The following is a 22,710-nucleotide window of genomic DNA, read 5'->3' on the forward strand; positions in this document are numbered from 1 at the left end:
TAGTACTGGTGTATGGAGAAATCAGAGGAAGTGAATTGAAGTTCATTTGTGTTTAGGCGATTAAAATGAGGGACTGTTGTTGAATGCTAGGTAGGTAGTCGATAGGGTTGGCATCAGAAAATCTGGTGAAACTCTGATTCGAGGTTCTCGGCACTATTCTAGGTCACACTTAGTATATGAATACCCCACAATATATCATGTTGTCTATGTAATCAAGGCAAATTGGATATGATCAATCAGGCGCTGATTTTGTTAAACACGTTGTGATGGCGAAGTTCATCGCTTCTGGAATCCTACTCACTCTGTCTTAAACTCTTAATTGTCGTGATTACACCCTGAAAAAAAAAGATATCAGGAGATTACCATTATATTCCCATGCAATATTGCGTTTGCTTCGAGACTGTTGCGTTAAGTCTTCTAAGCATTTTCTCTCGATCCCGTGTAACCTGTGTTCGGGAGTATGGAAATTGCATACTCTTTCTTTCGTACTGGCAAGATTAAGAGTCTTTTTTGTCCCAGATATAAGCAAGACATCGGTTTATTCTAGATTGATAAACGATAAAGTCGCTTTTCGATCCTAGATTCTTAAGTGTATCACTGAAATCTATGAACCAGCTAGCAGGAGAGTCACAAAGACCATACAATTGGAGGTAGACTTTCGCAGATTTGTCTGATTCCTTGAATCCATCAAATCTATGACCAACTATCGAACTCCTCTGAGCTTTATCAAAAGAATTTATTACACCACATCGCTTTACCTCAAAGTAATACCTGGGCACTAGGACCATTCATCACAACCCGAAATGAGCTCCTAGCGAGTGTACTTTAAGTACCACTTTCATCAGCAAACCTACCAGAACAATATCTCCTCAATTCCAACCTGGTACCTCCTTGACCTCCCCATCACAAACTTCAAAAACATCCCTGTACTCCCCATTCTCTCCCATCCTCCCAAAAGTTACTAGCTCCATCTGCACACTTAGCCTCAACCCTACCCTTCTAGCGTCCTCACTAACATTAGCTCGCACGTTTTCTTCCTCAGACTAAAACTAAGTCTCCAGCCACAGTCAGCTAACTAACTACTAGTAGAACTTCAAAACGTTTCGCTACCTGTCATTAATTAGTAAATTGTCCGGCTTTTTCTTAGTCGGAGACTAAATGATATTAATTCCCCCTTATCAGTTGTAACTTTAAACCGACATCTTTCACTCACTTATTACTTCCGCCGTGTTTAAATTTTTTTCCTTTCAGGGTTTTATTCACGTTCCGTAAAGGATGGATGGGTAAGTACCTAGTAGTGGTAACTCAGGCAAAAGTAGATATTTTTCGGTTTAAATACTCGATATGATCGGTAATGCCGTTTATAGGATACTGACTGCAATCTCAATCTTTTCGAATAAAGTAGCGATCGCGATAACAAATCTTTTAGTAAAACCAAGAGGGATAATTATAGATGGGGAACTATTCTCTATGTTCGTGATTGTTGGAGCTCATGATTTATATGCTCAAGTGATGAATGTCGCTTTACTTTTCGAACCAGTCGAGAGTGGCGCTTAATACTATCCGCGAATGGTTGAGGGATATTGTTGCAACAGAAGCTTCTTGAGCGGAAAGAAGAAAAGCTCGTGATTGTGAAGGTGCGCTTTGGAGGTGTTTGATATGGATATGTTAGTGAGAGGGTAGAGTGATGTGGCTGGAAAGTGAGAAGGGGATTGACTGATAGATAAATCCATAGGTTAGTTGTCAATAACTGTTCTAGCGACTGCTTCATATTCACCTAACAATTATAAAAAAGAACATGTTGATCCACTCAAGTTCACAATCACATGATGAAAGAAGAAATTATTAAGAAGTGATTATTATCATTTCGTAACTCATAAAATCATGCGTAAAACTATTAAGTTTCCCATGCCACCATCCTATCCTATCCCTCCATCCATCATATGCTGACAAAAGAAAACCCAAAGCCTAAACTGACAATCGTGTGAAGATAATAGAAGCTCCCCCAGTTACGCGGGTATGCTCAATCCTCGGGTATCGCAAATTCATGCCGCGTTCAGCAAGGGGTATTATTGTACATGTGGTTTACTGGTAGGTCTTGTTTCCTCCCAAGGTCTTGGAACCATCAAGGTCGGCATCAACTCTTGGATCAGCCCTGTGGAGTATTGTTAGTGTATGTTCAAGAATACTATGGGGTAGAAATGTGCTTACTTGTTCAAAAAGTCGCTGTTGTGTGGACCAGCAGTGTTCTGAGCAGTTCCTGAGCCGGGAGTGGCGTGGGAACCGGAAACACCGAATGCGGAGTGACCAGTGGAAGCTCCGTGGCGGTTACCAGTGTTGCTCAAATCGCTGTCGACTCTTGGGTCAGCAGCGTTGGCAATGTTGGAGTTGTGAGGACCGGCGTTTGTGCTGTGGGAGATTCCTCCACCGAAACCAGTTCCTCCGACAGTGTTGCCAGCGGTTGTACCTTGGTGGTGAGTACCGGTTGAGCCAGTAAGACCACTGCCGTAAGTATCTTGAGTGCCGTAACCAGCAGAAGTCTTGTTAGGAAGACGGTTTCCATCCAAGTCTGAGTCGACTCTTGGATCAGCAGCATTGGCGAGAGATGAGCTGTGAGGTCCGTGGGAACCCTCAGAGTGTCCAGTGTGAGTTGTACCTGGAATGTGGGTGCCGGTGGTGCCGGTTGTTCCACTGTGTCCATAAGCTTGGTGGCCAGTAGTGCCTGGGACATGTGCACCAGTGTGAGTGCCAGCGTGAGTGCCAGCGTGAGTACCAGTGTGAGTACCAGTGTGAGTACCAGTTGTGCCATAGGCTGCATCTTGAGTACCGTAACCAGCAGAGGTCTTGTTTGGAAGACGGTTTCCGTCTAGATCAGAGTCGACTCTTGGATCTGCGGCATTGGCGGCAGCAGAGCTGTGAGGTCCGTGAGAACCCTCAGCATGGCCAGTGTGTGTTGTGCCTGGGATGTGGGTGCCAGTGGTACCGGCAGTGTTGTGAGTGGTACCTGGAACGTGTGTGCCAGTAGTACCGGTGGTGTTGTGTGTTGTGCTAGAGGTGGTGTGGTCCTTGTCCTTGTGGGAACCTGAAGCTGTTAGATTGAGGTATCCTAGATGAGAGAAGAGAGGGAATACATACGATGTGAAGGACATCCTTGACCTTTTGTACAGTAGATTCTCCAGTCATTTTGAATGTAGTGTTGTTTGAAGGTTTAAAGTAAAAAGTAGTTGTGGTTTGTTTTGATTTGAAGTTGTTATCTGTTGGTTTGTATGTTTGTTGATGATGGAAGAAAGAAAGAGGATTTGGGAGGTAGAAGGTAATCCTTATATAATAAATCTAAGGACCTCAAATGCTTCAGAACCGATGAATGAAGAGGCAATAAACCTGTTTGTGACGTCATATTGAGGGAGATACCCAGGCATGGGAAAGTTCCAATCCAACAAAGAATTCACTCCCACTTCCACTTCCCCGTTTGAAAGGCAAAGGGAATGGGAATTGTAAGACCACCTTGCTGCCGTCATAACAAGGAATAGTTGTACCAAAGCATGCAAGTAAGCATATTGACCTGTTCCTGACCTCCGTACCCCGCAAATCCCCGTTTTTAAACAAACTTTCAGGTTTTCTGTAAGGGGCCAAGCTAAATTGATTAACTCTCGCAAATTGTGACCTATCAAATATTTCAGTTAGTCAAAGTGGGCCATCCCACACTGTCAAAAAAAGTAGAGTACTTGGTAGCTGAGTAGCCGCGCAACTTGCGCAAGAAATGGACGACCGGTAGGAACCTTTACGAGATTATCGTATATTATTAGAGTTTGTAAAGCTGGAAATTACCTGCAATCCATAAGAAGCTTCCTGATGTTGAATCCCACTACTCACCCAGTCCAGTATTCCCGCCATCCCATCATCCCACAGAGCCACACCTGCCAGTGTCAGTGCCACAACTACCAACCGGGGAACTTACACATCTCCAACCTCAAACCAACTTTTCTCGTCTGGATTCTTCCCTGAATGAACTTGGTAGGTCAGGTCGTACGAAGCAATGCCCCATAAATGCCAACCTAATCTAAAGTCGTCATAGCATATGTGGCGCAAATTACTCTAACGTCATTCAATCATGTGGCTGTAAGGCCGACCAATCATTAGCTTAGATCTGACGATCGGTAGTTTCAAAATTTGTCACTAGCAAATGTGGCTGTGCAAATCTTATTATTAAGTGGATACTTGGACACAATTCACCCCATTCCAAGACCAATGTTGAAATCCCTTTGAAGTATGTCGAAAGCATGACGTCTGAAGGATGATAGGGAATTAGCAAGGCAATCGCATGCTAAAGCACGTGTTTATCAAACGCATCTTCCATCTTCAAGTAAGATGATAGAAACAGTGTCGCATCTCATGTCCATAATCGTATATGCACGCCTCTTTGCTTTGGGAATGCAACATGTGATGTCGCGTTGTTAGCAATTCAGCGATTGCATTATAGCTCAAAGAGTGTGGCATAAATCATCCATGGCTATGTTCGCATAGTTTAATGTCATCTGGATGACCTTGAAGTCGTCCTATGTGATCTTTGCTGTACTGTAGGTCAGGGTCTGGAGGGTAGCGTTTTGGAGAGAATCGACGCTTGAATCACGTGATCAATCGGTTTCGGAATCGTGGCGTTGGCTCATGATTATCTTGCTTGCAAATTGTTGTTGATTCTTCCCAACACAATTTCTTCCAACTTTTCAAAGGCTGTAATTCTTGAAGGTCCTTGCCTAAAATTTGACTGCATCAGTGCAGCTCTCAAACTTAGGTTCTCAGTTCGATACCCTTGGAAAACTCTTCAGACGTGGCAATAACGTGAAGCTCTGATCTAATGCTGATCGATCATCAACTGATTGGTTCTATGAGGGAGTTGGCAGCACTTACATATGTCATCTGAAGATTTCCTCTCATTGATTATCATTACTGCGTTAATCTATTACTCGGTCAAGATCGTGTTTCGTCTTCTCTTTGTTGGTAACAAGAAGAGCCTGCGAAGTACTCACACAATATATGAAACACGAGCCTTAGTAGGCGAGTGTACTAGTTGCAGCACTTCAGATTTGTTTTCATCGGCAACAGACATCTAGATCTCTCACTGTGTTTTCATTCTGTTTCTATATATAAAGTTTTTCATGTCTTCTTCGAGCTTGTCCAGATGCGGAAAATATCCCGAATGCTTCGATCTAAACACCTGTCCAAGCACTCTATGCAACTTTAAATCTTTGACCAGTATTCAAATGACCTTGTCGAAATATACTTGGGATGATTGTTCCAGTTGATGATCGACAACATAGTCTCATCCAATAAGTCCATCCTCACGAATCTTCCTGATTGAGCAACAGCATAGCCTGACTGATATACAACTTAGGGCGTCACCTCGGGGTGTCCAATTAATTCAATTCATTTATGCTAACAAGAAGTCCCGTTTGCGCTCTTGCTATTTGCTGTTGTTTATGATATCTCACTCGCATGAACTCGAGATCTTTCTAACAGAAATCTTACTTAGTAGCCATGCTACGCCTCTCTCGTGATTTCATGCAAAAAGATATCACACACGAAATTCCGACCCTACTTTGTAAATTTTGCAAGCGATTTAGTCCAGATAGCTAATGCTCTCTATCTGTACTTTGGAACGTCATTATGCTCTGCAAATTTGGGTCTTTATCTTAAAGTTTGTTTTCGCGGGGAAACAATTAGGATGGGCCTGGATGGCATAATTAATTGCGCTCAGACCTGTGCAACGTTGATCGTCTCAAGCTATTTGGTCTCTTAATTGTCTCACATGAACAATAATTACATAAGGTTTCCTCCATTTACGAAGCAGCCTTATGATTTTTCTTGGAAGATTCTACGTGTTTCATGGATGGTTTGGCATAGGAGTTTGATTTATTTCACGTCTTAGTAGAACCGCCCTAAATTGTTGGCAAATATTGGCATTGCATCTAAGTACATCTCAATCCCCATACCTATTTGATCTTATCGTGATATTGTCTCACTCTCTATCTACCATGACTGCTTGCTAATACGCTTCAATGGCATCCGCGTTACGATAAAATAATATTCCTCCATCTTCTGATAATACACTTTCCTCATGGAGTCGACAGGGAGCCTTAAGGATGTTCCATAGGTAATTGTCTTGAATGCCATCAATTTGTACAAAGCACTTATCAATTTTAGCATCCCGATTACTCCTAATATGTTGGCCTCTATACGGGATTTCTGGAATATTAATAATGCTGAGATTAATCGCCAAAGCCAAGTACCATCTCGCATTTGCTCTTGAGGACCTCTTGGTTATACTTGCTATGGTATGTGATCAATTCCCTTTCTCTAGTACTACACTAACAAAATCCTAAGATTTCTGGAATTTGTCATATATCACTTAATACTTGGGGTATAACCTTCGGATTAGGAAGACATGTTATGTTTCTTACCGAGACCCAAGCCGCGATGGCTATGAGAGCTGAATTTATTGGAGAGCCTTTCGGTAAGTCTTCTTCAAATTGTCGAGTTGACCCATCGCTAAATCATTTGCAGGTATCATATCACCAACACTCGGTAGAATATCGTTCGCTGTTTACCTCTTACGAATACTTGGACACCAGCAGAATATAAGACGATTTCTCTACTTTCTCATTGCCCAAAATGCCATTATAAATCTAATGGCACTCGTCCAAATATTCTTCGAGTGTTCCGATATTTCTTACAATTGGGATCGTGTTGGACATGAAGACCAATGTTGGAGCATGAGAACACAAGCAGCTATTGGCTATTTTCAAGGATCATCCAGTTCCTTAACAGATCTTGCTCTCACAATTCTACCGGTTGCAATGGTTATTAATCTTCATATTTCCTTGCATTTGAAGTTTCTCTTATCATTTCTGTTGGGAGTCAGCCTTTTGTAAGTCTCTTCTCCGATTTATCAAAACTTAGCTAATCATCTTAGTGCCTTTATCGCGGCAGTCATCAGGACCTACTGCACAATGGGCGATAACGATGATATTACCTGTAAGTCTAAATGGCCTGTATACATTGAACAGTCAAATCTAATCAATATAATAGTTACTTCGGTTACCTATATTATATGGTGCGCAGTAGAAAACTGCACTGTCATTATAACATCCTCAATACCATTTCTCCGACCCCTCTTCCGAACAGCTCCCAAACCATACATCGAAGTAAAAAATAGTCCGACCCCAAAAATAATGAACCACAATGAAATCGAGTACAGAAGTTCGAGAGAAATACTGGCTGATCCTGAATTTCACCAGGAGAAAATAGATTATATGGGAGATAAAAAGGATGATGCTAAGATCGAGGCCCATTCGCTCGTGTAGACCGGGTAGAAAATTGGCGTATAGAATAGAGGTTTTGGGATACATGATTAGATGATTTATGATTTGGTACATGGTTGCCATGGAGTTCGTGGTGCTTGATGCGGGGTTATTTCTTCTCCATTGATAGAGGTCAGTTCCTCGACATACTGTCAGTACAGTACTGTCCAATAACGCTTAAATTATACTAGTGCCATGTCGACTTCTATTTAAGCTTGACTTGCTTCAGATATCCTTTTGATGTCGAAGCTTTTTTGAACATAGATTACCATTATAGAAGACCTGTTTGAATAGGAAAAGAATCTTCCCTAGGAAATTGTGCATTAATTTGTCCATCAGTGTTGTGATTATTATTTTCCGTATCTCAATTACGCCTCAATTCAGTGGGGCAGTTTGATATCCATGAAGATATTCCAATATTTATTATTGAATTGTACTGCACTGAGAACATTTCATATCCTAATAACATTGAATAGTGCTAATAATATATTGAAATACACTAAATAGTATAGGAATCTATATATTTTAAATGAACCACATACCTGATAAGGAAAGGGGGACTTGAAATATTTAAATTTCAGCTTCAAATATAGAACTTCCTGTGTTATATCTGTAGTACAGTCTCTTTCATATAATATCTATAGACATAGATATCGTTAACTAAAATACATAATAGTGTATGTATTGTATGAATAATCTTCATATCAGCTCCGGTAACACTATTATATACTAATTAAAACACCGAGATCCATTAGTTGTACCTAATTCAGGAAATCGGTCTTTGGTTTGGTATGAATCAATGAGCAGCGATAAGTTAAAAGCAGGCCAGGTCTAGTATATTTCAAACAAGCGGTTCATTGCATATAAAGTACCTTTGACAAAGTTATTGTGAATTACAAATTCTGCTGATTAGAACCTCCTCATTTTTTTCTCTATAATGACACGCTACCCAGAAATAATTTTCCCATCCTTCGCCTCGACTTAAATCTGGTGTTGGCATGAGGGAAGAATATAAGTGCTTCACACCCAAACCACTAGGTTCGAGAGTATCGGCTCATATCGCGGAGCCATTTTTGGGACTTTGCAAGAAATGACTTACAGTGATGGTGAATCGAAACCGGAATCAAGAGGACTAGTGATCAGGTGCAAGTGTATCTATTGATTTACTGTTTTATTATGAGCTTATGTACTCGTGATATATATTGCGAATAATTTTTTTTCATTTAGATTTTGGAAAGTGTACAACCATGTAGACTTGTCAATCTCGTTCTTAGTATTACATCACAATCATGAAGGAACTATTCATGCTTCTTGTGGATGCGATTTCGAAAGGTGGGATTGATCCGGGATATCTTATGCATCAAGAAACCTTGAATGTGTGTGCAATTCCCATCTTACCTCTATTGTAGTATTGTAGAGCTTTGAATCAATACTTAATCTAAGCTCAAGATTTCGAAAAGCTTCTCGTCCTGGCGCTACTCTTTCATTAATATATATTAGCCAATGAGTAGTCTCCGGGCCAGTACAATTACTTCAACTTAGAAAACGTATGGTATGACCAGATCCCCATCGTTGATCTTGAATTTGCATCTACAGATCGAAATCCCGTTTTAATAATGGACATTGTGGTTCTTTTTGTCAGTAAGCCATGTCCAAAATCCTCACGGGCAGCTTTATCTCTCTCCAACTGATTACGCCTAGCTTTGCTTTTGAATGCAGAGACTATTTGACCAGCTGAGATATCAGTGATTTCGACACTTCTAGCAAAAAGAACGGTTGCGAATTGTACGGCAGCTGGAGGTTCGCCCATGTTCAAGTGAAAATTGTTTGCTACTTGTTGTTATTGTGCCCCAGGAGATTTCTAGTGCCAGGATCTAGAAAAGTTTGATGTATAATGCTATTATTAAGCACAAAGATTCTCTGCCTGTTTTTTTAAAGCTGATATGGAACATTACTCTAGATAATGAAAGCGATGCACTTGTGCTATTCTGGAACCATAGAGGCGGTTACGTTTCTAACAGTGAGATTTCATATGGAAACTGTCAAGGCTCATCGCAATAAGCTAGGGGAATGGGAAAGAGGGAATTAAATACTTCGCCATTGACTATTCCAACATGCAATACTTCTCTTCTTTGCTCTACATTCTTAAAATCTCAGGTTAAAAGAGAATCAATATGCTTAGTCGTCATCTTCATATTGACTTTTGTTCTCTTCACACGCATATCTTGTTTTCATCCCTTTGGGTATCTATCGATTTGATACAGTCTATAAGATTTCAGAGGCAATACTGCACAAAAATAATACTTTTAGTGCAGTATTGCATAGAATTGCGACTACTTGCCAAGGACATTTCGTTGCTTTTGTGAATTCAGGGGCTCATCGGTAAGAGGAGCACTTGAGGGCTATGGCCAGAATCATACGATTATCAAGATTAAGAGTACGTACGACGTTTAGATTTGTGGAGCATACGGCAGGGTATCACGGGCAGTTATTGGCTTCAGCTTACGTATTGGAGGGATTAATCAGACATGGCATACAAGGAGAGTGAAAGTCAGGGCATTAGTGAGCTACGATTTGTAGCTGGTTGTTGGAGAAGCACTTGAATAATCAGGCTTATCTCTTAGTTGATCAAAAGTATATCATTCGAATCTCCGTCTCTTATGATAGTTATACTCTATTACCGATTAGATCATTCGATGTGTGAATGAATCAAACACATAGCGTCTTGCCATGAATCCTTCAAATTTAGCTTCGCGGAACAAGTATTTACCAAGATCTTCTTCCCCAAAAAGCTCGCCAAGAATTCCTCCAATAAAAGTACACTTCCTTCTCCCATCAACGTCCCTCAGGCGTTTAGTTTGCCAAAGAGCCACCTGCTCCGTTCTGACCGCAATAGTAGTTCAACTAAACGCAGCAATTAGCCTCTTATTTCATATTTCCCGAAACAACAATTTCGTCACATGTTCCTCTTGGCGAGGAGAAAAATAGTATTGAAACTCACCTCATCACCACCAATATGCGAATCAGCGGATTCACAATGTGGAACACCAGTTGTAATCATGGTGCAATCGGGACATGTGTCCCATTGTTCTGAACCAGTGTTTCTGTTCTTGTAGTTTGTGCAGGTTTTGGCGGTAGCTTCAGCGTTGTATACATACTAGGTTATTGGTTAGTTCTATTTATAGACGTAGATTGTGGGGGATGTGGTGGGAGAATTGGAACATACGACTCCGCTCTTGCTGTCTACGCATATTCCATTGGTGTGAAGGTCAGCGAGCGTGAAGCTGGCAAGGGAGAGGAGAGCAATGGTCTTGAGGAGGATGGAAGGCATGTTGATTGTAGAATAGTGAGATTGGTAAAAGTGTGAAATAAAGAGTGAGGGTTGGATATCTGATTAAGAAGTAGAGATGGTTGAAAGATTGATAGAATAGAAAGCTGGAGAGAAGTCTTATGCAGTTACTGGAGTATGAGATATATAGACATATCAGGGCTGGGATACCTACCGGCGCAACAAGCGTTACGCAGATAGACCGACATTAAACCTTACGGTATACAATCCGTTCCAAGATAGATAGATACCTGTATACCGTCAAAGGTATCACAATACTCTATTTGCTGCAGTCACCACGAGGTTTAAGCTTTCCAAGAGGCTGAGCATATCTGGAACAACTTCGGCGGGGTTATTCCGAAATGACATTGATGGGGTTTTACCAGAAAATTATGCACCAAATCCCCAGTTCGGTACCGATCAACCATCTGTCATGACGGCATCCTCGGTACCCTGATGGCACTTGCATTTGGCGGGTATGATAACATGATAGAAACGCGATTGCGTTACTCATCCCTATCAATATTGCTGGCAAACTTTAACTTTATCAAGACAAAAGTATGAGGCGGAATGCCTAATTAAGAAGAAACTGACCCAAATAACGCCATCTAATTAAAAAAAGGACAAGATCGCCGTCAAAATTTCCCCAGAATAGTATAATTATGAAGAAGTATATTCCAAGTTTCATCACAAACTCTAATTGATTAATTGCCAAGAGAATAAACTTCGGTTCACAGGGCGGAACATGAGGCTCAGAAAATTAAAGTTTGGAATTGTTCCCCATAAATGAAGATTATCGTGAATTCATAAGATATGAAACGGTGAAGGGGGATGATCACGCTATTTTCGGTTGCTGTCGTAAAATTGCCATATCATGCGGTCATCTTAACATGAACTTTGCATTATGGAGATTGTTCGGACGCTTCTTGGGAAAAGCTAGTTCGTCCCCGAGAAAACTTTTATTGGTCCATGGGCGGGCGCGTTGATGATGATTGGTGACACTGTGTGAATTGAGGAATACGGGGGATATGTAATTCTCCTATCTTGGGTGTTCATCCCAATCTACCTTGAAAGTTTGAAGGTTTTCCAAGTGGATTGAATTATCCATATGTCAATTGTGTCGAGGAAGAGATTCGGGATATCTCCACGGAGAAAGAGTATATGAAGTCTTCAACTTCGCATCAATGAATTAGAAAAACCATCCAGCCTCAGTCTCTCTTTCTATCTCATTGACACTTCTCAAGTCCACAATTGATACCATCAAAACTTCAAAATGTATATTACCTCCCTCCTTTCTAGCCTCTTGTTGAGCTCCACCATCGTGGGAGCAGCTACAATCCCCCGTAACTTGGATGAGTCCAAGATCATCCTCTTCGGCGAGAATGGCCGCACTGAAGTCATGGACAAAGCCGAATTCTGGAAGCACCACCATGGTTCCAACATCACTCAATCACCTGGTCCTCTTGTAGGCTACAATGGAACCTCAGGCGGCCACTTTGCATCATCCGCTTTAGACAAACGTGGTTGCAAGTCAGCAACCGTCATTCGCGAGAACCCTGACCAGAAATTCTTGAACTGGGACGTGCCTATGTCCTCCGTCGTCAAGGCAGGAACAACCACTGCCACCGTTGCCGTCACAGAAGGATACTCAATCGCAAATGCTATCTCCGTCTCTGCTGGCGCCACTTTCACCCTCGTCGAAAATTTCCTCCAGACAAGTTATGGCATTACCTACACAGAGACATGGACTTCCACCTACACTGCTTCCTACACATACACCGTCCCAGCTGGCAAATACGGAGCCGTCGTTTCCAACCCTTACACTCTCAGAAAATCTGGCTACATTGATATTGGATGCATTGGTGCCGCCGCAGAGACTGATACTTACCAAGCCGATAGCTACACAAGCCAGGCTTATGGAGGATTGAGCTGGGTTTCTGGAACTATCAGTCTTTGCACCGGAGACACTTACCCACTCCCAGCATGCATTGGCAGTGGCGTTATCCATTAGGAGGGAAACTAGTTTGTCCTTGTGAAATGGTGGTTTAATACTAAGCTCTCTGTTGGAACCTGTTAACAGGATGTTGTATGTACAATTAGAAGGAGGAAAGGGATGTGCGAGTTTGCATGAGAGAGATAAATTAGGATAATGCAAGACTTAATGAAAAGAATACCCTGTGCCCATCTTTCCCCGCGATGCAATATTTGATGTGAAGTTCATAGTATGTCTCTAAGATACCAACCAGAGGGTTTGGTGGACAGATGCATAGATCGGCTAAGAAGCATTCACGCAGACATGTCGTACCTAGGTATGTGTATGTGAAGCATTGTTCAGGCACCGGTAAACTTGCTTCCGCATAGTAAGTCTAAAAATTCCGACTGACAGTTTGGATGTAAGCCCTACATAGTTTCAAACACTGCAGCATTCAAAGTGCATTGAGGATTTCAAGAATTTTAAATCGTTTAATTGGATTCTGAGGTCCAAACCTCTTAGTAGTCGTACTACAGTCCGCACTCTTGGAGACCATGGAGAAGCAAAAAATAAAGATAGTCATAAATTCAGTAATCCCAACTTTGTAGGGAATCATATGTGAACCATGTAAACCTTCCACCAACTCCATGCCTACATACAATATAAACACCATTTTACCCATCCCTAAATATTTAAATTGTAATTATGAAAAATGTAATCCTTCCTCATTGAATGCAAACAGCAATCTGAGGAAGTCGTTCTCATCGCATTTTCCAGCACGGGTGTCAGCCAATTCAGTCACATCCTCTAGAACCTTGCGTATCTTCTCTCGAACGAGCTCTGCCACTCGAGTTTTGGGTACTTTACTCTTGGTTTTAGGCTTATTGGTTCCCTTGAGTTCCTGAAAGAAAGATGGCATTTCTTCATCGAAAACCTCTTCGCCTTTCTCCACATCCATTCCTCCCCATTCTTCTTCTCCCTCCTCGGCAATTGGGGCATCGTCCAGATCCATGTCCTCGTCTTCATCTTCGACTGGGGTTTCGTCAAGGGCGATATTGTTCGTCGAGCAATAAACTCGATAATTCCTCTCACACATTGCTAGTACTTGCTTCATTCCGAGCCAACTAGCCCTCATAGTTCTGTTCTTTCTAACAAAGCATATTCTCAGCATGCCATCCCATTCTTCCCAACTAACTCCTGGACGCTCTTTGCCTGTTTTGGGCTCGATTCGAACAACAGAAGACTCGACCTGTGGGGGTGGTCTGAAATTATTTTTGCCAACCTTCATGATGTGTGTAATTTTGGCGAAAAATTGCGCATTGACAGACAATCGGCAGTAAAGTGAATCACCTGGACGTGCAGTAAGACGGAGAGCGAATTCGCGCTGGAACATGAGAACACTGCATCGGGGTGGGTTTGGCAAGGAGAGGAGTTTGAAGACAAGTGGTGATGAAATCTGTTCGAGGGTTAGATCTTCACCCAAAGTAAAAGAAAAAAAAATGGAGGTTTACATACCTGATAAGGAGTGTTACTGATGCACACATCAAAATGTGGCAGTTCAGTCTTAATCACATCACCCAAAAGAACTTCCAATCTCTTCTGTTCTGGCTTTCCTTGTACTCTCTTTGTGACTTCTGCAGCCATTCTAGGATCTACTTCCACAGCTATAACTTTCTTTGCGCTTTCTAGTATCCTTACAGTCAAATTTCCTGTACCTGGACCGACTTCGAGGACTGTATCTGTAGGTTTGAGATTCGCCTTCTTCACGATAGCTTCTGCGACACCAGGATTTTTAAGAATATGTTGTCCATAGTCTTTGTTGTGCTTGAACGAATTGGTTAATGCAGCAGCCTTTTCGTAAGGTGTACCAGCAGCGGCAGCATTGCGCTTGCCAGTCTTTGCTTTAGGCATGTTGAAGGTTTGTGGTGAGGAGATGATAATCGAAATGTAAATTTTGGCAAAATAAATTTGTTCATCGCCTTATCGGCTGGATTGATAACGATCACGTGATGTGGAGAAATTTGAACGAGCTAATGCTACTTGTTAATTGTTTAAGCCAATCAGAATCGAGGAATCGTCATTGATGATCGAAAGAAGTTATGTGCCTCGAATTCAAGGCCCATAAGCCTAAAGCATGTAATCACCGAAGGAGATACCGGTATGATGACAACATTCAACACAAAAATACTTGTCAACAACATCTTCAAGATACAGCCCAGTAACGACCCTTGAAACCATATAAAGAGAGAGTTTTTCACCAGAGGAGTATAATATGAAATTGAACCAGTGGTTGAAATCACCTATCCATGACGCCCTTCCTCTAAGCAGCTGCTGTTGCATATTGCCAGAGACGAAAACAATCTCTGATGAGATACCATTGGATTGCTTACGCTTTTGAAATTATTTATATATGATACGAAATCTCTATCTAAAGCTAACATAACAATGTTGGTGATGCTGTTCACAAGCTCGTCAATCTCACATAATTGAATATTGATTATATTTCCTCCGTCTCGTCCAATCCCCCGATCCCAGCCTCAATCCGGTCGTCTACCTCCATTCTTCCAAACGCCCTCTTGACCTCTCCTTCCCAGTCACTCCACGCAACAATAATCCATTCCAGTGCACCAACAATATAAAGCGCGATACACTGACCCACCCATAGTCCTCCCAATCCCCATCCATGAAACGCCAGCCAGATACCCAATGGCAGCGCACCGCAATAATAACTAACAAAATTGACTGCGGCACCAACATGCTGTCTCCCCATACCTCTCAAATTTCCTCCACAACTCCCATTAAGCCCATCTGCTATCTGAAACAAAGCAACATATGGCATGACTTCCGCCGTTAACTTGATAACTCTCAAATCATCGTTAAATATCCTGGCGTAGAAGTTCTTCACACTCATAAGAACAATCAAAACTAGCAATCCCATGATCATACTTAGCCAAGCCGCCACATTCGCCGCTCTGGCTGCTCCTTTTGCGTTTCTTGCTCCTAGCAAATTTCCAACGCGTGAACTGGCTGCTACACCGATACCAAAGGGTATTGTGTTCATTACTTGATCAGTCGTCATAATGACACTTTGGGCAGCCAGGGGAATGGTACCTAATCGACCGGCAGCCAACGCGACAATTTCAAAGGCCCACCATTCGGTGCCGACGTGGATAACTCCAAGAAGTGCAAGACGGGAAAATGTTCCGAGATTGTGAAGTGATTGGATGGTGAAGCCGCCCCAGCATTGGTATCCGGTTATGAAGTGGGAGTAGAGGACTAGAAGGAGAAACGAGAGCCAATAGGAGAGACCAGTAGCGAGGGGGGCGCCAATGAGACCTAGGTTGAAGGTGTGAATGAAGAGGTAATTGAGACCGGCGGAGACGGGCGAGGTTATTAGAAGGACGTAAGTGCCTGGCCGCATGATCTCTGTACAAAGGGTTAGATACCGGTAATAGTGAAGATAAGAGAGTAGTAAGTAATGCCTTGTGCTTGTAGATACTTCTTCATAGCTTCGAAGTAAATATATCCTAATCCACCTGGAATCAACGCAGTCAAGAACCTAGCACTATCCACACAAATGTATTCTTCCTGTCCCAACAATCTAAAAATGGGAGCGGAGCAAGCCCATAGTATAGCAACTGGTATGTAAAACGCAGTTAAAACAAAGAAACCTCGCTGTAACAATATACCCAAATCGTGCGGGTTTTTACTTCCAGTAAACGAAGACGATGCCAATGTATCTAAAGCAGTAGTTCCACCAAGCGCGATAAGCCATGCTGTAGACATTGCAAACATGTAACTGAAAGCTGCAGTCGCTAGAGCTTCAGGACTTAGTCGACCAACTATCAGAACTGATATCGTTTGGAGAGAGTTCTGCAATGCGTATGCGAGGATGACAGGAACCGAACCTCGTAAAAGGAGGAGGAATTCGGCAAGCCATCTTTTGGCTGGAGTTATACCATCGTCTTCAAGCTCGTAAGTCTCTCCTACGTCGGTAGATCGAGGGAGAAGTGAAGATTGTTCGTTTGGGGGGGTGGAAGTTGGCGAGGTATTGGCTGAAGGTCGGCAAACTTTCGGAAGCCTTGATGACTTGGAATCGTTTTGGTCACTCATTGTATATAGCCACCTTATTGAGTACCAGTAAATCAATGGGGAAAAGCAAATGAAGAATAACTTTACTACTGGCCCATTTCACGAAAGTGAAGATAAAATATGAGATAAATGAGAAGGTGAGATGAGGAATAACCACTGAGCATCACTGCCTATTTGGCGTGGGAATTGAAATGCATGTTTGATATCGGGATTGCCACCGATTAACAAGATACAATGACAGAACATTTGCATTAGAACATCGGGCAAGAGGAGGAGAGAAGATACTGTATAGATCAACCTACACAGATATGCAGGTACATCATTACCAATTGACAAATTATCGGACGTAAGCAGTACTTCATCTATCAGCTGTACCCAAAGGCCGAGGGGATCAAAACTTATCCATCATAGATTTGTCAAAGGTTTTAAACCAAAGACATACAAGTAATGGAACACGGGGACGGAAATATGCATCGCTGAGGCTTCTTGCAGCTTTGTTTGACGCCAAAAATGCATGAGCAAGCTTGAAAGATGCCGTTGAGGCATTTGGGAAATCCATAGATAGACATGCAAAAGGAAATCAAGGAAATTTGTTGGTTGACGTGAAGATGCATATAGATTGAGTGTCGAATGAGTAGAGGTATTCTTATCTGGCCATGGAAGAAGGATTGCAGCTGTTATCTTGTCGCTTCTCGTAATAGCTTCATCAGAGCTTCGCACGTGATGAGCCGGCGATAACGTATTGAAAAAGATTATGCTGACTTTCTGTGTTGACAAATGCCGAGGGTTAAAAGGAACTAGATCCAGCGATAGATTAAATTGGACCTGATGAACGCAAAATCTTATTAGAGGAACATATAGGACATGAACTCCAGGCGGATATCTACAGATGTGATCGCGTTTCCGCTCACCTCGCTTCGAACGGTACTCAAGCACAGAGTGTAACATCTTTGGATCCACCACTGTTATCGATATCAAAGTCCATGAATACTCCGCTCCAATCAAATTAGGTTCATCGCCACTGAATGAGTACATTGGTGGTATATTGAGTTCCGCTGCATGAATAATTCATGGCTTCAATCACAACATTAATCTTCAACATAGCTGAGGTCATGGAAGTAAAGCATAGTCATTTCATTGACACATCGATTCAAATACACACAAGATAACCTTATCTGACTTGTACAGCACAGCCCTACGAAACCGTTCCCCGCTTTAACCCCCAAACTTTAGCTCCACCTGACTAATCCGGGGTAGAGCCTCCACTAACGGGTCTTTCCTTCGAAGACTCTGGTTCCTTGAGGTTGCATACATGCTACACAATACCACTTATTATCAAACGGAAAATTTCATGGGCTTCAGATTTCTCCTGGCAGAAGCTGTTGTATTCGTACCCGTGGATTGCTGAACAGCAACGCATCCCCCGAAAGGTCCCGCATTCGATGGGTTCACAACCTTGACCATACAGACATTGGATTGTCCCGCTACAGTACCAGTACAAGTTATACCAGCCGGAATATCTACACTGAATGGCTGCATACTTGATTAGCAAATATTGAGAAAAGGAATGATAGGAACCAAGTATCTCACATAGTCTTCGTTGATATTAGAGGCTCTTTTCATCAAACCAATGCTTCTCATAACTCGCTCCCATCTTGTTTGTTTAGTCTTCTTTATGTTGCCCTTTTTTCCTGGTATTTGTGTAGTAACGACTGCCTTGATCGCATTCGAAAAATCGCCTTTTCCGGTAGTATCAACCATCGCTGTAAGAGGCTACGCACATATCAGCGACTACATTTCTTGGTAATAAGGAAAACCGTATACATACACCTGCACCGTCGGAAGTCACAATGTGGAAAGTACCCGAGATAGATGCATTATCGGTACTTATCTGTGGAAGTGTGTTGCCCGAAAGAGCCATTGACTTAGTCACACCGGACTCTGCTTTGTTTCTTCCTGCAGCCTTGGAATTGTTAATTGATAGTTGACGTACGGGGTGGCAAGTAGTATCAATACCTCTGTTTGTCCACAATTGTTACTACCAATGTCGAATACCGTAGTATCGAGTTCTGTCTTGGAGTTTGACCCAGTATCTGCAACAACAGCTCCTTTAATTCCTAGCGCAGTACCGTTTCCACCAAGGTTTCCGGTAACAACTGCAATTTTTCCGTGGGCCGCCACAAGAGGGCTTAGGGCAAGGAAGCCAATGATAATGGATGGTGTGTACATGATGATGGGTGGATACGAAATATGACAATGTTTTTGTTGAAGGGTTAGATAAGGTATTATGGCTGCTGAGAAGAAAAGTTCTGGAAAACGATAGTAATACAGATGAGCACTCGAAGAGAAAGAAGCACAGCCTGCTGTGTTAAGAAGATGGGAAGGACTGAATCAATAGATGGCAATAATTGAAGGAATTCTCTTTCATCTTATACAGTACTTGCAAGCATGCCACCACTAAAAGAGAGGCCTACTATCGTTGTGCAGGTCTCCTACTTACACCAGCGGTAATAGAGTACGCTAAATGATATCGCAGGTCGCCTAGATGATATCAAAAAAGATACAGAGGATTCAAATTGAAACTCCTGAGCATTCGCGAACTGTTTAAGCGATAGCTCTATTGGCTATAAGGTGCCAGGAATGCAAATGTGGATCTGAAAATTTGGGGTTTAAATTAAGTGTTGAAAGGGTGTACACTTGAGAAGGAGCATTTGTTTTGTGTGAAAATTCGATAGCTATCCACAAGTGGCCCAACTATGGGCTTTTTGTGAGACTACATGTCAACCAGATTGAGCAGACCATGAACATTTACCTCTACACCGGCACTTGGAGGTACTGACCCTGGCTCCGGGAGGGCTCTGACCTCAAGCTCTCAAAACGACAAACCCCAATGGGATCATTTAATCAATGTAGGAATAAAACTAGGGTTCACTTGTTCGTCCTAGCTTGAATACACTGGTGGACTTGGCATCTCAATGTACTTCCATAAACAAACGAAAGGCAAATGCCAAGAATTTACATTATTGTCAAGTGTGTATGCCATACCTCGAATCGAGTTAAGGTTAGTTGATGAAGACAAAAAGGACTTTATCTCATCTTATCACTAGATGGGAAATAACCACTCGATATCATGGTCAGGATATGGGCTGAGACGTAGGTTGTCTGAAGATACGATAGTCGAGTCCCGGGAAAGATCTCCACCAGGGTCACAAGAACCGAGTCGATGAAGTAATAAAATATACGAGCGAATCATAAGAGTATTTCGAAGTGTTCCCCTTGTAATACAAAACGTTCCAATTGCGATTTAGATAGCCGTGCAAGCAGGGATTTACGGTAGCTGAGAATCTCGAAATAGCCGCCGAGATGGGACTCCAAAAATAAGCACATCTGCAAGGTTCGGCACCTTTACCCGGCGGTATAGGATACCCTAGATGATCGACAATTGGTTGTTACGATGAAGTTGCACATGGCATAAACCAAGGGTTCTCATGCCCCATACAAGTATATGCATTTTAGGTAATAATTATCCCTCCATTACCAGAAAATTGTAAGCTTGAACAGAAATCTGTAAAATATTGCCGCGGTCAGTTTCTAGGGATCATATGACTCTAGTGATTATTTCTGGTTTCTTTAAGTGAGATAATGTCCAGTGAGACATGCCCTGGTAGTTTTCAGGATAAGTTGAGTGATGGCACACTGAATCAGCCGGGTTTTTCATCAGAGTGCAGGAGGTGATACAAATCATTCCATTCACCATCATTTAGATGGCTTTTCCAGATCGCTGCTTTTATCAGAACTAGACATCGAAATGCTCGCTCAAATGAACTCATCGTTTGTTGTGGTATGAAGCAGGCAATCAAATACATTTTGGCATGGAGTGGCACCCATTGTATGTTTGGATGTGTGCTCCAGAAGACTTCTCAGAGTCTGCTAAGACACTCCTCTACACTCTTACTTTCCATGATTAGGGACATGAGCCAGGGCTCCCAGTGGTCCCCGGTTGCAGTCTGACACTGAGGTACCTCATACCCCTGGTACCATTTCAATCTTCAAATTGATTGAAATATTACACCAATCTCGAGTAGTGAACTGCTTTGAAACATAGAGTCTCTCATTCAGTCCCCCAGTCTTGACTTCTGAGCAATCTGAGAAGGACGTGTGTCTGGCAGAGGTTCCAAACCCAAAATCAAAATCACTTATATACGATCATGTATTATCAGACAAGTGTGCAGCACTTTACATAAGAAAAAAAAGGATCACTGTTTTCGATTTGTAAAAATCGTTCTCATGGACTATAGAAGATCTGGGATAGACGTGAGAATTGGTTGTAGTAGTTTGATGATTAGCTAGTTCATAACTGAGGACAATTCAAAAGTAGGCTTAAAGACATAGTCGGTTGAGCAAATCAAAATCAACCCTAACAATATGTGGTCAATGACAGTCGGAAATACCCGCTCCGAGCCGAGATTGTTTATCATTGAAGAAAAAATAAACAGCTCTTAAGATATACCATTCTTTAGCTTCTTTGAGCTTCCATCACCAAGGAAAGACCGCCAACAACAACCTTGGTGTACGATGGATTCATCAAAGCCCCAAGCCAACGTAGCTTTTTACTTTACGAGCTTTTCTCTCTTTCCTAAAGAGATACAGCTTAAAATTTGGTTCCAAGCGCTTCCAGAAGGACAACTCGTCTACCAGGATTCTAAAGGGCCATTCCAACCACCAAAGCCCTCCGCGCTATACTACGCCTGTCTCGATTCTCGCGAGGTCTATCTTAAACATTATAAGCAACTCTACCTTCACGATCGAACCTGCCCTTTTGTGGGGACCAAAAGGAAAACTTACCGTTCGTTCTACAACCCTATAAAGGATACACTTGTATACACATGTACGGATCACCTCTTACTTCAAGAAATCAGTGGATGTTGTAGCGCAGAAAGTGACTTGCTCTCTCAAGCTCGTTACATCGCCTTTGTAGCTGGTCGAGAATGTTATCCTTCATACAGATCGCCTACATTGCACAATCCCAGGTATAGGCCATTGGCTAAATCACCAGAATTTGGATTTGGAGTCTGGAAGTATGTTTACGAACATTTCCTCTATAGCAATCCTGTAGTTGAATCTGTTACCTATCTGGTCGGAAGGCAGACGATTCGCAAGACAGCTAGATTATACCCTGGGATGAGGTTGGTTACGACGCTAAAAGAGTTCGGCGAGCATCGATCGGGTGAGTGGAAGTACTGGAACATGGTCGCGAAGAGTAATCATGAACACACGATCAATGATATTCGCAGTAGTTTCGAGGAGTGGAAAGAGATGCATCCAGAGGTGAAAATTCCGCGAATCGAGTTGGCGTTCCCGAGGAAAAAGCAAATGTCAAGTTAGAAGATTGGTACGGGTTCGTTCTTGCGATTGGGTACCAGGTTTTATACTAATTCTTGTTAATTAGGTATAGAATCGAGACAGAGATACGGGAATCGATCTTATCTTACACAGCTTCTGCACACGGAATTGTTCGTCTTTCTTCGGTAAATGAGCCTCAGTTATGGAAACACATGATCTCACAGTCAAAGGGTACCAAGGATGGTGCATTCGAATTCAGGAACGAGGGATATCGTTCGTGGCTGTTTGCCTTGAGGATTGGGATTCGTGATGAAAGACTTGGTTGCAGACGGTCGTTCTCCATCCATCCGCTAAGGTAGAAATCTGCAGACATAGATAAGATACATCCAAATCCACAAACGCTTTTGACCGCGAGAAACGCGAAGCTATTGAAGAGTATCATCGTACCAATTGCAAGGACTGCCTTCAATAATCCAGTTTGCTGATCCTAATTTCATGCTTATTTCTCGCAGTATCTTTCCCCAGTGAACTTTCCATGTCGTCGGCGGGGTGGTACCAGGATGACTAATCCAACAGAAATCAATAGCTTCCATCAACAACATGCAATCCCGAGGTCA

General features: G+C 42.3%; 8 protein-coding genes across 8 annotated transcripts; 3 read left to right on the plus strand and 5 right to left on the minus strand.

The window, feature by feature from the left end:
* Positions 1 to 2,085: 2,085 nt before the first annotated feature.
* On the minus strand, positions 2,086 to 3,183 carry EAF02_002422 (uncharacterized protein; the record flags this gene model as incomplete). Its single annotated transcript, XM_038898470.1, has 3 exons — positions 2,086 to 2,155; positions 2,212 to 3,071; positions 3,136 to 3,183. 3 exons carry the CDS (start codon positions 3,181 to 3,183, stop codon positions 2,086 to 2,088), a joined length of 978 nt encoding a protein of 325 aa, XP_038762162.1.
* Positions 3,184 to 6,257: 3,074 nt separating this feature from the next.
* On the plus strand, positions 6,258 to 7,618 carry EAF02_002423 (uncharacterized protein; the record flags this gene model as incomplete). Its single annotated transcript, XM_038898471.1, has 5 exons — positions 6,258 to 6,332; positions 6,382 to 6,511; positions 6,562 to 6,925; positions 6,971 to 7,032; positions 7,087 to 7,618. 5 exons carry the CDS (start codon positions 6,258 to 6,260, stop codon positions 7,359 to 7,361), a joined length of 906 nt encoding a protein of 301 aa, XP_038762163.1. The 3' UTR covers positions 7,362 to 7,618.
* Positions 7,619 to 10,211: 2,593 nt separating this feature from the next.
* On the minus strand, positions 10,212 to 10,689 carry EAF02_002424 (uncharacterized protein; the record flags this gene model as incomplete). Its single annotated transcript, XM_038898472.1, has 3 exons — positions 10,212 to 10,262; positions 10,360 to 10,515; positions 10,585 to 10,689. 3 exons carry the CDS (start codon positions 10,687 to 10,689, stop codon positions 10,212 to 10,214), a joined length of 312 nt encoding a protein of 103 aa, XP_038762164.1.
* A 1,270-nt stretch (positions 10,690 to 11,959) lies between these two features.
* Positions 11,960 to 12,697, plus strand: EAF02_002425 (uncharacterized protein; the record flags this gene model as incomplete). The annotated part of the gene is made up of 1 exon (XM_038898473.1): positions 11,960 to 12,697. The coding sequence occupies one exon, from the start codon at positions 11,960 to 11,962 to the stop codon at positions 12,695 to 12,697; it is 738 nt and encodes a 245-aa protein (XP_038762165.1).
* A 664-nt stretch (positions 12,698 to 13,361) lies between these two features.
* EAF02_002426 (uncharacterized protein) lies at positions 13,362 to 14,569 on the minus strand (the record flags this gene model as incomplete). Its single annotated transcript, XM_038898474.1, has 2 exons — positions 13,362 to 14,114; positions 14,174 to 14,569. 2 exons carry the CDS (start codon positions 14,567 to 14,569, stop codon positions 13,362 to 13,364), a joined length of 1,149 nt encoding a protein of 382 aa, XP_038762166.1.
* Positions 14,570 to 15,155: 586 nt separating this feature from the next.
* EAF02_002427 (uncharacterized protein) lies at positions 15,156 to 16,771 on the minus strand (the record flags this gene model as incomplete). The annotated part of the gene is made up of 2 exons (XM_038898475.1): positions 15,156 to 16,084; positions 16,141 to 16,771. 2 exons carry the CDS (start codon positions 16,769 to 16,771, stop codon positions 15,156 to 15,158), a joined length of 1,560 nt encoding a protein of 519 aa, XP_038762167.1.
* A 1,314-nt stretch (positions 16,772 to 18,085) lies between these two features.
* On the minus strand, positions 18,086 to 18,979 carry EAF02_002428 (uncharacterized protein; the record flags this gene model as incomplete). Its single annotated transcript, XM_038898476.1, has 4 exons — positions 18,086 to 18,283; positions 18,341 to 18,523; positions 18,579 to 18,713; positions 18,767 to 18,979. The coding sequence occupies 4 exons, from the start codon at positions 18,977 to 18,979 to the stop codon at positions 18,086 to 18,088; spliced, it is 729 nt and encodes a 242-aa protein (XP_038762168.1).
* A 2,346-nt stretch (positions 18,980 to 21,325) lies between these two features.
* EAF02_002429 (uncharacterized protein) lies at positions 21,326 to 22,135 on the plus strand (the record flags this gene model as incomplete). Its single annotated transcript, XM_038898477.1, has 1 exon — positions 21,326 to 22,135. The coding sequence occupies one exon, from the start codon at positions 21,326 to 21,328 to the stop codon at positions 22,133 to 22,135; it is 810 nt and encodes a 269-aa protein (XP_038762169.1).
* Positions 22,136 to 22,710: the final 575 nt, after the last annotated feature.

The sequence above is a fragment of the Botrytis sinoallii genome (assembly GCF_014898435.1).
Source record: "Botrytis sinoallii strain Bc 23 chromosome Unknown BSIN_003, whole genome shotgun sequence".
Lineage (NCBI taxonomy): Eukaryota > Fungi > Ascomycota > Leotiomycetes > Helotiales > Sclerotiniaceae > Botrytis > Botrytis sinoallii.